Below are 13712 nucleotides of genomic sequence, written 5' to 3' on the forward strand. Positions count from 1 at the left end.
TCCTGAGGGGACCGTGATCTCACCTAGGCTGACCCTTGGGAAGCCTGTGGGAATTTGCACCCCCACCCAGACCTCCTTCACTGGCCGGAGGGAGTCTCCAGGTGGCTTTGAGCAGGGGCTGCAGGCACAAGCTCCCTTCCCACCTCCTGCTTGGACTCTGACCTTAAGCAAGTCTGCGGCTTCCTGTGCTTAGTTTGCCTAGTGTGTAAGCCAGATGTGAGCAGCTGGCTGAGCACTACCAGGGTGGAAGGTGGTGGCCTTGCCCTGGGGTAGCTGCACCTCCATGCCCCTGGGTCCCCTGGAGGTGGCAGTGAGTATCTGGTTGATGGTGGCCTTCTTGGGATCTTACGGAAGGACAGGGAGCTGCACCAGACCCAAGTTCTCAGGCAGAGAATTCAGCTCCGTTCAGCTTTTATTGGACCTCTTTCATCCAGGGCTCCCCACGGCCACCAGGCTGCAGCCTGGATGTGGCTCTGGCTGGCAGCAGTGTCCTGCTGCTGCCTTCTGGCTCTGTCTAGGTGCCCAGAGGGAGGGGGAGGGGAGGGGCTGGAGACAGATCATCAGCCTCTGGCCCATCTGGGGCCGGGCTTCCCTGTGAGTTGGCTCAGAGGCTGCCAGTCCAGCCACCTCAAGTACCCAAGGTGCTGGGGGCAGCCCCTCATTGCCAGTTCTTGGCAGGCTATGTGCCTGGCACGTGCCCATTGGCCAGCCGTCCGGCTGCCCGGCTTCTAGGGCCGTCAGCTGGGGCAGCCCTGGGCTCGTGAGTCATCCCGTTCTTCATCTGTAAACCTTCTGGGGCCAGCCCGTCGTCACTGGAGTCAGACTCTTCCACATCACTGCGAATGTCCTTTGCCATCTGGGGAACAGAGCCGGATGGAAGCTCAGAGCAGGTAGGAGCTTGGGGCAGGGCCAGGCCAGGCTGGGGTGGGGGCTTCCAGAGGCATACATGAGCTACCCTTGCCCAGATGTACCTGACCCTTCCTCAAGAAGTTGATGAGCATGCGCAGGATGAGGCCGAACCAGTACACGTGTAACACCTGCAGTGTCATCAGAAGCACGTTGAAGAAGTAGTAGCCAAAGAAGGGACCCCTGTCCACGATGGACTCATAGTAGGTGGTGTAGATGATCCTGCAGCAGGAGGGAGGGAGAGAGGAAGGGGGCTCACCAGTTGCTGTAGACCCTAGTCCTAGGAACACCTAACTTGCATAGTCTTTCTTGCTCTGGAACTTTCTGTGGCTCCCCAGTGCTGTCCCAGACTCAAGATACTTACCCACTTCCGCTGGGTACACAGCCTCTGCTCCCTGCTAAACTAGGTCAGCACAATAGACGTTGTCAGCGGGCCTTGCCCAACCATGAGCCCCAAGGGGATGCTTAGTATCCCACCCGGCCCTTTCACATCTTCTTGTATCTCCTTAGGCCCCAGCCCCTCCTCCCCTCGACCCCTCGACCCCTGAGAGAAGTTTCCTGAGTGCCCTGCCCCCTGCCCTCCACCACCTCTGGCCACTCTCTTCTTGTTTCTCCCTCACCTGCCTCCTTGCTGGCTCACCTGCTAGTCCCCGGTTACTTCTCATGCAAGGAAGAGCGACACACCCTCTCTCCACCCTTCTTTGTCCCTCTGGTGACCCCCCTTTCCCTCCAGACTCTGAAGTGGCTACGCAGACTGTTTTCCTCTGGTGCCTCTCATTGGCTGCTGCTTCCCAGTCTCTCCAGGCTCCCCTCTGCCTGAGGACATTAGGGGGCTCGGCCTCACTGTCCACACTGGCTCCCCAGCTGGCTCCATCCAGGCTGATGTCTTCTTCAGTCACCGACTGCGGATGGGGGGCTCCTACAGATGGGGGCTCCTACAGAAGGAGGCCTACGTCGGCCTGCCTCCTTCCTGTCTTTCCATAGGTCCCACGGAGCCCGATGCCCCAGGCAGCTCCTCCTGGGCCGGTTCCCAGCCAGGACTGGTGGCCCTCCAGAGTCTGCACGTCCCTCACCTCACTGTACCAAGGCAGTGGCTGCGCTCTCGCCCTCGGCCCCATGTTTCCCACCGCCTGTGCCCTGTAGCCACCCGAGGGCGCTCGTGAGCTGCTCGCCGGTGCCTCCTCCCCCGCGCTGTCTGCAGTCGCTGGCTCTGCCCGCCACTCCCTCCCTCCGGAACCCATCTCGGGGTCAGCGCGGTCCTTCTCTCACCTCCCTCCGCTGACTTCCAGCTATGCACTCGCGAGCTCCCCTCTCACCCTACCTTCTCACTCTCCTTCTCTAGACTTGGCTCCTTGCCCCTCTGCCCGCTTCCACCCACACTGCCAGCACCCAGAGGGCAGGCGGCTTTGCACTGCTGCTCGGGCCATATGCCCACCGCCTGGCATCTTTGAGGGGCTCCATGAATATTGAGTAGAGGACTCCAGCAAGCTGCGCCCTGGTCCGCCTCCTCCCACTTCGTGTCCAGGGCTGCGCCCCATGAAGCCTGAGCCCAGTTCCGATCCCTCACCTCTGAGCTTTAGCATATGCTGTGCCCTGTGTCAGGCACACCCTTCCCTGCCGCCTCCTGGAAAAATCCAGCCAATACCTCCAGCTCTTCCCGGGGCAGGGCACCCAGGGCGAGGCGGGCCAGGGTTTCAGACATGCCCGCCCCCTTCTAGCCCCCACGGGAGAGGGAGGCCGACTCACTGGGTGGGGTAGAGTATGAGGCGGGTGAAGAAGAAGACAAAGGAGAAGATGACGAAGAGCGCGTCGCACACCAACGTGAAGCGCGTGTAGTTGAACATCTTACAGGCCTGGTGGGGGACAGAGGGCGCCGCTCAGGACCCAGGCTGGCACGCAGGGCAGGGCGGCAGGGGGGGCAGGGCGGCAGGGGGGGCAGGGCGGGCCTCCTCTCACCGGAAAAGGGGCGAGGCCTTAGGAGGGCGTCCCCTCTTAGGGAGCGGGGGCGGGGCTCAGGTCCCGGGAGGTGGGGGGCAGGGTCTTTTTGCTGGGGAAGACCTGGGGGGGCGGGGCCTCACCCCTCAGGAGGTGAGGGGGCGGGGCCTCATCTCCAGGGCGAGCGGGTCAGCCCACCTCCAGCAGGTAGTCGGCCGAGTCGTGCAGCAGCAGCACCAGCGAGCCAATGCGCAGCAGGTTCGTGCTGTAGGAGAAGGTGATCAGGGCGATAGTCACGAAGTGATGCGCCACCTGCTCCTTGAAGTCCTGCAGGAGACGGTGGGTCACCAGATAAGCCTTGGTGCCAGGAGGGGCCCCATCCTAGGGCTGGGGGCGCTCCACCCTAGGGCTGGGCGCGCCCCACCCTGGGGGCTGGGGGCAGGCCCTCGCAGGAGATCCGTGTGACCTCTGGAGCCCAGGCCTCCCGGTGGTGGGGCCGCAGCCCCCCGGCACCCCAGCTCCCTGTCCAGAGACTGGGTCACGCCTTCCCCGTGGTGTCCCTCCCCATGGCTTCACCTTGCGCTTGATGTCAAAGGGCAGCGTGATGAGCAGTGAGATGTAGAAGCTCAGCTCCAGGAGGTACCACCAGTACAGCTTTGGCTGTAGGGTCTGTGACAGGAAGGACGGCAAGGGTAGCTGCGGGCAGTGGAGGCGCCTACCTGGCAGGCCCAAGGCCCAGGACACTCCCCATTTGCTTAAAACCAGCACAGCTGAACACCCATGAGTGAGGAGGTGGTCCAGGCCAGCGGTCTGTGGAGTCTCCTCACTCCTGGCCCCTCTCTGCAGAACACAGGAGTAAGAGAGCCAGAGCAGCACCCAGGGGAATTTCTGGTGTGTTGTACAAGTTCGGATCTTGGGCCTGTGGTCACCCTTGCCACTCACCTGGTTTGGGTAATTTTCCCAGCACATCACTGGAGTCCACAGCCACGACTCCTGCAAAGACACGGGTGCCTCAAGGTCCTGAAGGTCAGACACCAGCTGCCACCCAGGGGCCAGGGCCTCCCCAAGGTTCCTGCGCAGACCCTTCCACTCTTCCCTGGCTAGTTCCACCTCTGCCCCTCTCTCCCCACGGTGGTTCATTCACTGTAGAACCTGGTGCCCAGGAGGTCTTCAGCACAGGCCCTGCAGGTGCTTGTGGGACAGGGCGCAGTCGGGGTACTCACGTTGTACAGGACCGAGACACCACCGACGAAGGTGCACAGGTAGAAGGCGAACCTCCAGCTGCAGACAGGAGGAAGCCCATGAGGCAGCTGCCCAACAGACCCCCTCCCTGGCCCTTCCCTGGCCCTGGTACCTGGCCTCGCAGAACTTCTTGGAGAGGCAGGGCCGATCCTGGTTCCGGCGTCTCCGGAACCAGCGCTGAGTCTGCCGCAGTGTGAGGCCACACTGGGCGGCCAAGAGGGCCATCTGGGACTGAAAAGGGGTGTCAGGACTCAGGGCCACTGAGGCCTGATGGTGGCTTCCTTCCCTGGTCCCTGGATAAGCAGGACCTGGCTCTGTTCCCCCTCTTTGCAGCCCCAGATCTTGCCTGTGAGGTAGCCATGTCTACTATCGAGAGATGGGTGTGCCCCAGAACACTGGGTGTGTGAGGACCAAGACCCGTCCCTAGTGCAGAAGAACACTGATGGAGAAGGGGACTGGGGATGAGGCTTTCCTACACCCCAGGCAGGCGGTGGAGAGCTTGCCCTCACCCCTTCCTGCAGAGGAGATTGCCAAGGGAGGGGGATGGCAAAGCTCTCTGCTCTTGGGAAGTTGTCCTGACCTTACCAGGGAAAACAGTTTCCTTCCCTCTCAGGACACACCCCCCCAGACCCTGTCCCCTGAGCAGTCCACTCCATGGGTGCGAACGGAGGTCGGACACAGGGCTGCCTGTCACCACCCCCAGGCACAGCCAGACTTCTGTTCCTTCCCAAGAGCAGGGAAAGAATTACTCCTCTCCTCCCAGCCCAGAATCTGCCCAGCGGGCAGCTGTGTCCGCTGATGCCCAGGATAGAGGGGCGGGACTCACTTAACCCCGCCCCCACCCAGCTCGAGGGGGCGGGACCTCATCTCCAGGGAGGTGAGGAGGGGGTGAGGCTTGGCTTTCCAGGCAAGCAGGGGATCCAGGTGGCGTGCAGGCTGGGCATTTGTTGGAGTGCCAGAGGACACCGTAGCTTCCCTGGCCCCCAATAAGTGGTCACAAACCGCTGCCGGGCACCATTCACGGGGCAGCAGGGTGGCAGTGGAGACGGGCACTCACCTCCTGGGGTCTCCGCCCGGTCTCCAGGAAGTGTCTCTCCAGCGTGGCGTTGGGCTTGGCCGGTTTCCGGACCCGATCCCGCACTCCCAGCCACCGGCCCAGGGGCAGGCCTACGAATCTGAGTGCAGGGGACATGGAGCAGTTAGCGCCCAGGAGAGAAGGGTGAGCGTGGGGGAGGTGGCGGAGAACACGTTACAGGCGGAGAAATCGGGGCCAGGGGTGGGCACACAGCAGGGCGTGAGACTGGGGGTCTTTCTTCTCCCTCTAAGAGGAAGGTCCACAGGCCCGGAGCCCAGCGAACCGTGGGGCAGGGTCAGAACTCTCCCCTGCCGCGCTGGCCTCCCACGCTGGGCCCCAGAACCTTGTGCTGTACTTGACGGCGTGGGGGTGGGGGGTAGGAGCCGGACCATCGTCAGGATGTGGGGTGCCCAGGTACCTTCGCCCATCCCCAACCAAGTTGAGAGTCCCTTACTGCCTGTCCCCCAGACGCCGGGGTCCTGATTCCCAAGGGCAGGAGCAGGGCCTGCCTCCTTTAAAGTCCCCCTCCTCCAGCACAGGGCACTGCTCCAGGTGGGGGCAAAGGATTAGTGAGGACCCTGGGCAATCACCGCATTGTCCACCAGGGGGCCCCCAAGACCCGGGTGGGGCCGGAATCTCATCAGCGTCCTAACATCGCTCCTCATTTGGAGAAACCGAGGCCCAGAGCAGCCTGACAGGGCACTCACCTCCACTGCAACTGTGATGGGGAACAGAGGGGGCTGGTTTACTGAGCACCTACTACCTGCCAAGTGGAGGACTGAGTCCTTATCACTGGCTCAATTGTCCTGATGGGCAAACTGGACAAAGGCCCTCAGAGATGTGCCCAGGGTGGCACAATGGGTGATGGGGGGACATACCTCAAGTTTGAACCCAAGACTAATCTTTTAACAGTTAATACCTCTGCTTCCCCCACCCCCACGGCCCTCCACAGTGACTCAGGCAAGGCCATTATTTAAATACAGTTTCCCTGCTGGGCTCCAGTAGTGGACCTGGGCACAGTGCCTGCCCACTCCATCCATCCCCACTCTCCCCTGTCCCCTCCCTTCAAGACCCAGCTGGGTGTGGGCTGGAGGACTCCCTCAGGCAACCTCCAGACCTGGGTGATCTGCTGTGTGACCTCAGCAGGTCACTAGACCTCTGCGTCCATTTAGTCTTTTGTAAAATGGACCATGTCCTGCAGCCGCATCAGACTGCGCAAGTTAAAACCCCTTAACGGCCGGGATCTGGCCGGAGCTGACCGGGACAGGCAGGCCTCCTCAGAAGGCCATGTGCTGGATAAAGACCCCTCTGTGAAGGTCCAGGGTCCCAGAGCTCAGGAAGCCGCCATGAGTAGGAGCCACAAAGCGAGATGCAGGACACCCCTGTGCCCAGGATCAGGGGTGGGGCCTCAGGGGGGTTCCCTGAAGAAGGGCTGAGGGTGTGGCTCCAGGGAGGGACAAGGAATCATCCTTAAGGGAAGAGAAGAGGAACCAGGGCCAAGGCCGGAGGTCACCCAGAAGGCGGCAGGACTGGACCCAGGTGTGAGGGGCCGGTGGCGGGTGGTGGGGAGGCTGTGGGGTGCAGGCTTGGGAGGGCCCCTGGGGGGTGGGGAGCCAGGCAGGGCCGGGGCAGGAGAGGGGCTGGCAGCGGGGTCTGTCTGTGTGCCCGAGACTGCAGCGCAGCAGGGTCTCTGTGGGCCCTGCCGAGGGGGGAGCTGTAGGAGCTGAGCACCCACCAGAGAGGGTGCTCAGGGGAGAGAGCGCCTGGCTCCCAGCAGCACTGGTTAAGCAGGAAATGACCGAAAATCCAGGGGTTTTGGCAGCCAGGTCACTGGGAATCTGGGCAGGTGGCACATACTTGGGGAACAGGTACCAGACTGCCAGAGTTTGGGGGCAAATAGGGGGCCTGAGGGGGGACCAGTGTAAGGGGAGGGGGAGGGGAGGAGCGAGCAGAGGGGGAGGGGGTGGGGCAGGACAGACTTGCAGAGGGAGGAGCTGGCAGGTGTCCCTCCACTCACCTCTGAAGGCCAGACCCATGTCCTCCCAGGTCCCCAGCCCTGTTCCATGAAGGTGGAGGCACACCCAGAGTAAGCCAGCCACCAGCCACTAGAGGGAAGTGGTGCCAAGCCAGGTCCCACCCAGGACACTGCAGATGGGGACCCCACGCATGCAGGGACACACAGGTGACAGGGTCGGCCAGAGGTAGCACACATGGACACTCACCTCTCGAAGACAATGCGCAGGGCCACCAGGACCAGGGCTAGGGGCAGGGCCGCCAGCATGTGGTGGGGGTGGGCGAAGACGCGGCCATCGCGGTCCTCCAGCTGCTCCCAGGAGCAGTTTGGTGGCAACCAGAGCCTTTCCTGCCACAGCCATGTGTTCAGGCTGGACAGCATCCTGCGGACACAGGTGCCACGGTCAGCACTCTGCACTGAACAAGAGCACCCTGGGCCCGCTCACTGCCCCCCCCCCGCCCCGCCTCGCTCACGGGAGCTCCTCTGTGGCCTCAGTGAGTGGGTTCCTGGTCACAGTCCACCCTCGGCCCCCGTTTCCAGCCAACAGAGCATCAGGGCCAGTCGTCAGGGCAGACATGGGCTGTGTGTCCTCAGGCAGGTGACCTGACCTCTCCAAACCTCAGGTTCATTCATAAAACAGGGACAGTCATACCCACCTCTCAGCCCAGCCGGCCCCAGCGTAGGAAGGGCTTGGCCTCCTGACCCTGCACAACCCGGCTCCTCCGTGTCATTATTCTGCACTATTCAGACGCCAACATGGTGGCCACAAGTCAAGGGAGTGGCCACTTGGGGTCTTAAACCTGAATCCTCTAATGTCAGGAAGGCGCCCTTCATTGCAGGAAGCAGCTCCAATACCCCCCGAAGACAGAGGACGGAGGGGACCCAGAGTCCCTCCAGGCCCTCCTCAGAAGGTGGACTCCCCGTAGCAATGGCAGGAGGCCATCCACCCCGGAGGCTGGGCCACAGCAGGGCAGAGCTGCCGCATGCCCGAGCTTGCCAGGCGGGGAGTGGCGGCTGAGGGGGCAGCTGGGCAGCACCTGGTGAGCGGCCCACTCGGCCAGCCCCACCTGCTGAGGAGCCCGGGCAGCTCCTCTCTCCCGAGATCTTGAGCCAAGAGCGGACAGCGCCAGTCACCAGTTGGAAAGTCTTTGTTCACTCATTCATCCGTCTGTCCACTCATCCATCTGTCCACCCATCCAGCCATCTTCTACCATCCTCCCATCTGTCAGTCCACCCACTTACTCACCCACCCACCCACCCACCATTGCTTTCAGGCCACAGATGTCCGTGGTTTGACTTGTCCTGTTCACGCCAGGTTGGGGCTGTGCATTAGACACAGTGGGGGAGGGGGAAAGACATTTTTGTTCCTGTGGAACTTTCAGCCCTGCAGGAAGGCAGCCAGAACCGATTCATAAAGACCAGATACCAGAGTGTGATGGAGCCTGAGACAACACGCAGAGTGGGTGGCTGTGAAGGTAGTGAGCAAAGAGGGCTCTGGAAGGAACCAAGACTCACGGTGAAAGAGGGTAGTGTAGGAAAGGAAGGGGGCCTGGGGAAGGGGCTTTTCAGAAGATTAGCAGCAGGTGCAAAGGCCCCGAGGCAGGGTGGAACTCAGGGTGCTGGAGGTCTAGGAAGGAGGCCCTTGTGGCTGGAGTTAAGTGAGTGAGGGGGACACAGGGAGGAGGTGAGGGGGGCAGGACATGCAAAGAACAGGGGCCAGAAGGGAGATTTGGATCATTTCTCCCAACATTTTATAATGAAAAAATTCAGCCCTGCAGAATAGCTGAAAGACTACTCTGAATGCCGTGAACCCACCGTTGGAGCCGCCCTTCACATTTTGTTCTGTCTGCTTCATCGCACGCCTGCCCGTCCGTCCCAACGACCCGTCCATCAGTTCATCTCATTTTCCTGGATGCATTTCAAAGTAAGCAGCAGACATCAAACCACACCCCCCAAAACATCTCGGATCAAAACATGCAGATCATTAACTCGGGCTCAATATTTGCTTACCCTTTGTTTTTTTCTTTCAAGGTAAAATTTGCTGGAGGGAATGCATCTCAAGTTTACAGTGGCTGAGTCTGGACCAATCTACGCACCTAGGTGACCCAATCTCCTCCTACCCACATTCTTTCCAGAAAGTTCTCCTGTATTCCCTTCCTGGTCAACCTCCACCTCTGCTGCCCAAAGTTAACTTCTGTCCCATACTTTTAATATTGGTCATCACAGATTAGTTTTGTCACTTCTAGAAAGTTGGATAAATGGCTGCACGCGCTGCCTGTGTGTGTCTGGTGTCCTGCTGCCGGGACTCCTCTGTGCCTCTGTGTCCATGGGGCGACTCCTGTGCCCTGTCCGGACGAGCCAGAGTTGGCTCCTTATCGTTTGCTGATGGACACCTGGGCTGCTTCCAGCTCTGGGTAATTAGGGGCAAAGCTGCCGTGAGCACATCCGCGTGTCCTGCGTGGGTAGAAGTGTTCCATTTCTCGGGGGCACTCCCCGGGTCGCAGCTGTGGGCTTCACTTTATCTAAAACCACTTCCGTCAGTGGCAGCGAGGTGCTGTTGTCCTCGGTGTTGAGATGGGAGTCTAGGGCTGTCGGGTGCCACGCATGGGGTGGCCTCTAGAACCCCAAAGGGGTGCTGTGGACTGTCCCAATGAAGCGAGGTGGTGAGAAGGGTCTAGACGCAGAGGAATCTGGGGTGAGGAAGGGCCAAGAGCTAAGGCCTCAGCAAAGGCCCAGGTGTGAGCGGGGGCTGGAGGGGTGGGGAGGCAGCGGTCAGAGAATACAAGATTTCAGTTAGGAGTAAGCTCAAGGATCTCTTGAGGAGCTGGTGACCACGGTGACAATGTATTATATATTTGAAAATTGCTCCGAGTGGACTTTAAGTGTTCTCAGCACACACAAAAAGGTACCCCGTGACATAATGCCTAGGTGCTTTAATGTAGCCATTGCACAATGAATACTCGCTACAAATATATACATGTTTCTTTTTGTCCTGGGGTTTTTAACCCAGGGGTGCTTTTTCACTGCGCTACATCCTCCCCTTCTTTAAATTTTGAGACAGGGTTTTGCTAAACTGCTAAGGCTGGCCTCTAACTTGCAATCCTCCTACCTCCGCCTCCCGAGTCCCCGGGATAATGTGCCTCTGAGCCCAGTCTACACACACACACAGTTTTTGTCTATTAAAAAACGAACTCATGTAGAGTTCTTGCCTAGCATTCATGAGGTCTTGGGTTTGACCCCCCAATTCTGCAAACAATAAAAACAACAGCAAAAATAAAATAAAATTTAAAATACTGAGGGTTGGGGATGGTGGCTCGGTGCCTGGGATGGGTAAGGACCTGGGTTCCTTCCCCAAGCACTGCAAAAAGAGGAAAAAAAAAAAGCTAAAAAAAGAAAACACAAATAAACACTGAAACCAAAAGGCTCGGTGGCCGAGCACATGCTAGTGTGCATGAGGGCCTGGGTGACCTCCAGTGTCCCCCACGCCCCCAGAAACAGAAAGGACCGGAGCAGCACAAGAGCACGCTGCCATACGGGCATCGCTACTGATGGGAAATCCCAACCCAGGAGTCAGCCTGTTACGCTGGCGGGTCTCCTCTGGGTGCTCTCGCAAGAGACCGCAAACTTGGTGGCTTTATTTATTTATTAAGAGAGAGAGAGAGAGAGAGAGTTGTTTTTTTTTTTTGATATTTATTTTTTAGTTCTCGGCAGACACAACATCTTTGTTGGTATGTGGTGCTGAGGATCGAACCCGGGCCGCACGCATGCCAGGGAGCGCGCTACCGCTTGAGCCACATCCCCAGCTCACTTGGTGGCTTTAAACAACACAGAATCTAGGATCCGGGGTGCTGTGGGTCAGAAGTCCAAAACGGGTCTCCCTGGGCTAATGCGGGGCTCCAGGAGGCTCCCCGCCAGCCTCTTGCAGATTCTGGAGGCCCCACAGCCCTCGGTAGGTGGGGGGCGAGGCTCCTGGTCTCCAGAGCCCACAGCGCAGTGACTTCCCCCTGGACCCTGCCTGTCCTCCTTGAGGACTCCGGCGACACTGGCCTCCTGGCTAATCCAGGATGATCCCCCATCTCAAGGTCAGCCGATTTGCAGCCCGATTCCGTCTGCGCCCTCCCTGTGACCCTGCCCGAAACCGGCCTTCCAGACTGAAGGGCCAGGGACCCGAGGAGTGGGCTGCGTCAGGGGACGAGCGGGCTCTGTCTGCCTTGGACAAGACAAGCAGGAGGGCCTCGGTGTCCCCACGGACACAGGAGGCAGGACAGACTCAGGGGCCCAGGATGGGAGCAGGTGGGCACAGGGAGGTCCAGTCAGTGCGGGGCCGAGGTTCAGACCCCTGCAGATGGCTGGTCCCCAGGAAGGGGCTTCGATGAACCAGGTCATTAAGGCGCCAGTGACGTGCTGGACATCCTGTGGGGGCTCTCGGAGTCAGCAGCTAACAAGCATCGCGGGTGTGTGACAGTGGCTCGTCTAGACCCAGGACAAGAGCCAGAGGGTGGATCTCTCTAGAGAAGCCGGCTGTCATCACTGACTGGCAGCCTGCCTCATCCTGCGCCTGACAGTGTTCCCGCCCTGCCTGGCGCCCCCAGCCGCGCCTGGACCCAGCCTCACGGGCACAGCCAAGGCCACGGGGGACCTCTACAGCCTCCCTCTACAGCCTCCTCTAAGGGACTCTCCCACCCACCTGAAAGGCCCGAGTGCAGAAGGAGAGGGAGCTGGAGCCAGATCCCAGGAGTCCCGGGCCAGCTCCATGATTCTGCCCCAACCTGAGGGTCCTCCGATTGGGGTCCCTGGTGCACGGAGCCACCCTGAGCTGCCCATGATTCTAGGTCTCCACTTACACCCCAGCCTCAAAGCCCACGCCGGGCACTGCGTGACCCTGCACACAGAGCCGTCTTTTCACAGGTGCACTCCACTGTGCTGAGCGCTGGGACACAAAACAGCGGGAAAGGAGGTGAGGCCTCTGCCCTTGGAGCCGGCAGGCCTCCGGGTCTGTTTGAAAACTCCCGTGCCTCCTCCAAAGCCCTGCTCAGTCGGCCCCATCTCCTGGAGGAACCACCTCGTGCCCATGGTTGTCCAGTTAGAGCACCTCCCCAGCTCTGCCTCCTTCACCGCGAGGTCAGGAACTGGCCAGGCTGGGGGTGGGGAAGTCCTCCCAGCTGCAGCAGGCCCAGCCCCTGCTGGTCCAAAGTCACAAAGGGGACCAGAAACACCCTTCCCAAGCCAGAGAACCATGACAGCAGAGGTCTCACGGAGGAGCCCTGCCCCCTGACCCACCCGTCCCTGCCCACTTTCCTTCCTTTATCTTGTGGTGCAGGGGATTGAACCCAGGGCCTGGTGTGCGAGGCCAATGCTCAACCCACTGAGCTACAACCCCAGGCCCGCACTTTCCTTTCTTGATGCATAAATAAGTGATGCTGTGGTTTGAGAGGAGAGCAGGGTCTGGAGCCAGCAGACTGCAGTCCTGAGGCCAGTGCTTCAAGGGCTTCAGGATCCTCCTGAGGCCCAGCTGCGCCCCTCCCCAGACCCTGCACAGGAAGACCCAGGCAGGGCCTGGTGTGCAGGAGGGGCTCAGGCACGGCTGTCACTGGGCGTCTCTGGCAGGAAAGACCCAGATTATCCTCCTGAGGGAAGAGCCCTGAGCTGTGCTCCCCCTGGATTGTCACCTTTGGCACCCTAGCTCCTCTAGTTCTTCCCAGTGACACTGCCCCGCTGGGCCTTGCTTACCCATCTGTACAGTGGTCATGGCCAGGTCCTAGGCTCTGGGCCAGGGGGTCAAGGGCAGTGGCTGAGAACCTACAGACACCCACGTAGGTATCACCTCTGACTTGCTTTTGGCCTCACTCACCAGTTGTGCAACCTCAGGCAGGTGACCTGGCTTCTCTGCCTCAGTGTCATCATCTGTAAAATGGGACTCAGAGTGGCCCCTTCCATGGGGGAGGCTGGGAGTGATGCCTGGGGTGTGGCCAGGGGGAGGTTTAGTGGCTGTGACGGGGGTGGGGAGGTGCTGGCCGGGTGGTCCCCCGCATCCAAGTGGCCGCACACAGCCTGGGAGCACTCCCTGAGCCTCCTGTGTTCCCCCGGGTGCAGCCCAGGGTGGCCTCCAGGTCGTCTGGAGAGTAACCGGTGTGTGTGTGTGTGTGTGTGTGTGTGTGTGTGTGTGTCTGCTCCAGCATCCCCACACCTCAGCTGCCCCTGGTCCCCCAGCCTGCCTGTTCTTTGAAGCCTCCTGGCCCAGCTCCCAGCCCTGCCCTGCCACCTGGGTGGCAGCTGATAATCCTTCTTAGTGGCTAAAAATATCCCTGGGTTGAGGGAGAAAGAGAGACTAGGGCTTTGTGTCGCACAGGGCACGGGGGTGGGAAGAGCTGATCTCTCCCCTGGTCCTGGGGGGCCTGAGACTGGGTAAGCCCTTCCCCAGGGATTCCCTGAACCCCAGGAACCCGGTACCACCCCAAGAGCAGGACGGGGCACAGAGGCTGGTTTTGTTTTCAGTCCAGCTGGGGGGCAGGACTTGCCCAGATCAAGAAAATGGAAATT

At 60.4% G+C, this 13712-nt stretch overlaps 1 protein-coding gene across 2 annotated transcripts in view; it reads right to left on the reverse strand.

The window, feature by feature from the left end:
* Positions 1-389: 389 nt before the first annotated feature.
* The window catches only part of Cers4 (ceramide synthase 4), a 28273-nt gene continuing 14950 nt past the window's right edge, over positions 390-13712 (reverse strand). The window contains exons 1-11 of one of the 2 annotated variants that reach the window (XM_026411826.2): positions 8988-9014; positions 7381-7554; positions 5141-5258; positions 4196-4314; positions 4065-4122; positions 3784-3834; positions 3418-3510; positions 3040-3168; positions 2653-2759; positions 972-1128; positions 390-856 (exon numbers count right to left, since the gene is read on the reverse strand). In XM_026411826.2, coding sequence (XP_026267611.1) covers positions 680-856; positions 972-1128; positions 2653-2759; positions 3040-3168; positions 3418-3510; positions 3784-3834; positions 4065-4122; positions 4196-4314; positions 5141-5258; positions 7381-7553 — 1182 coding nt within the window. In that variant the 5' untranslated portion in view covers position 7554; positions 8988-9014 and the 3' untranslated portion in view covers positions 390-679. Of the gene's footprint in view, positions 857-971; positions 1129-2652; positions 2760-3039; positions 3169-3417; positions 3511-3783; positions 3835-4064; positions 4123-4195; positions 4315-5140; positions 5259-7380; positions 7555-8987; positions 9015-13712 lie in introns of those variants that run through there. The other variant, XM_026411825.2, reaches the window with a different exon arrangement.

This window comes from Urocitellus parryii, chromosome 3, assembly GCF_045843805.1.
Source record: "Urocitellus parryii isolate mUroPar1 chromosome 3, mUroPar1.hap1, whole genome shotgun sequence".
Lineage (NCBI taxonomy): Eukaryota > Metazoa > Chordata > Mammalia > Rodentia > Sciuridae > Urocitellus > Urocitellus parryii.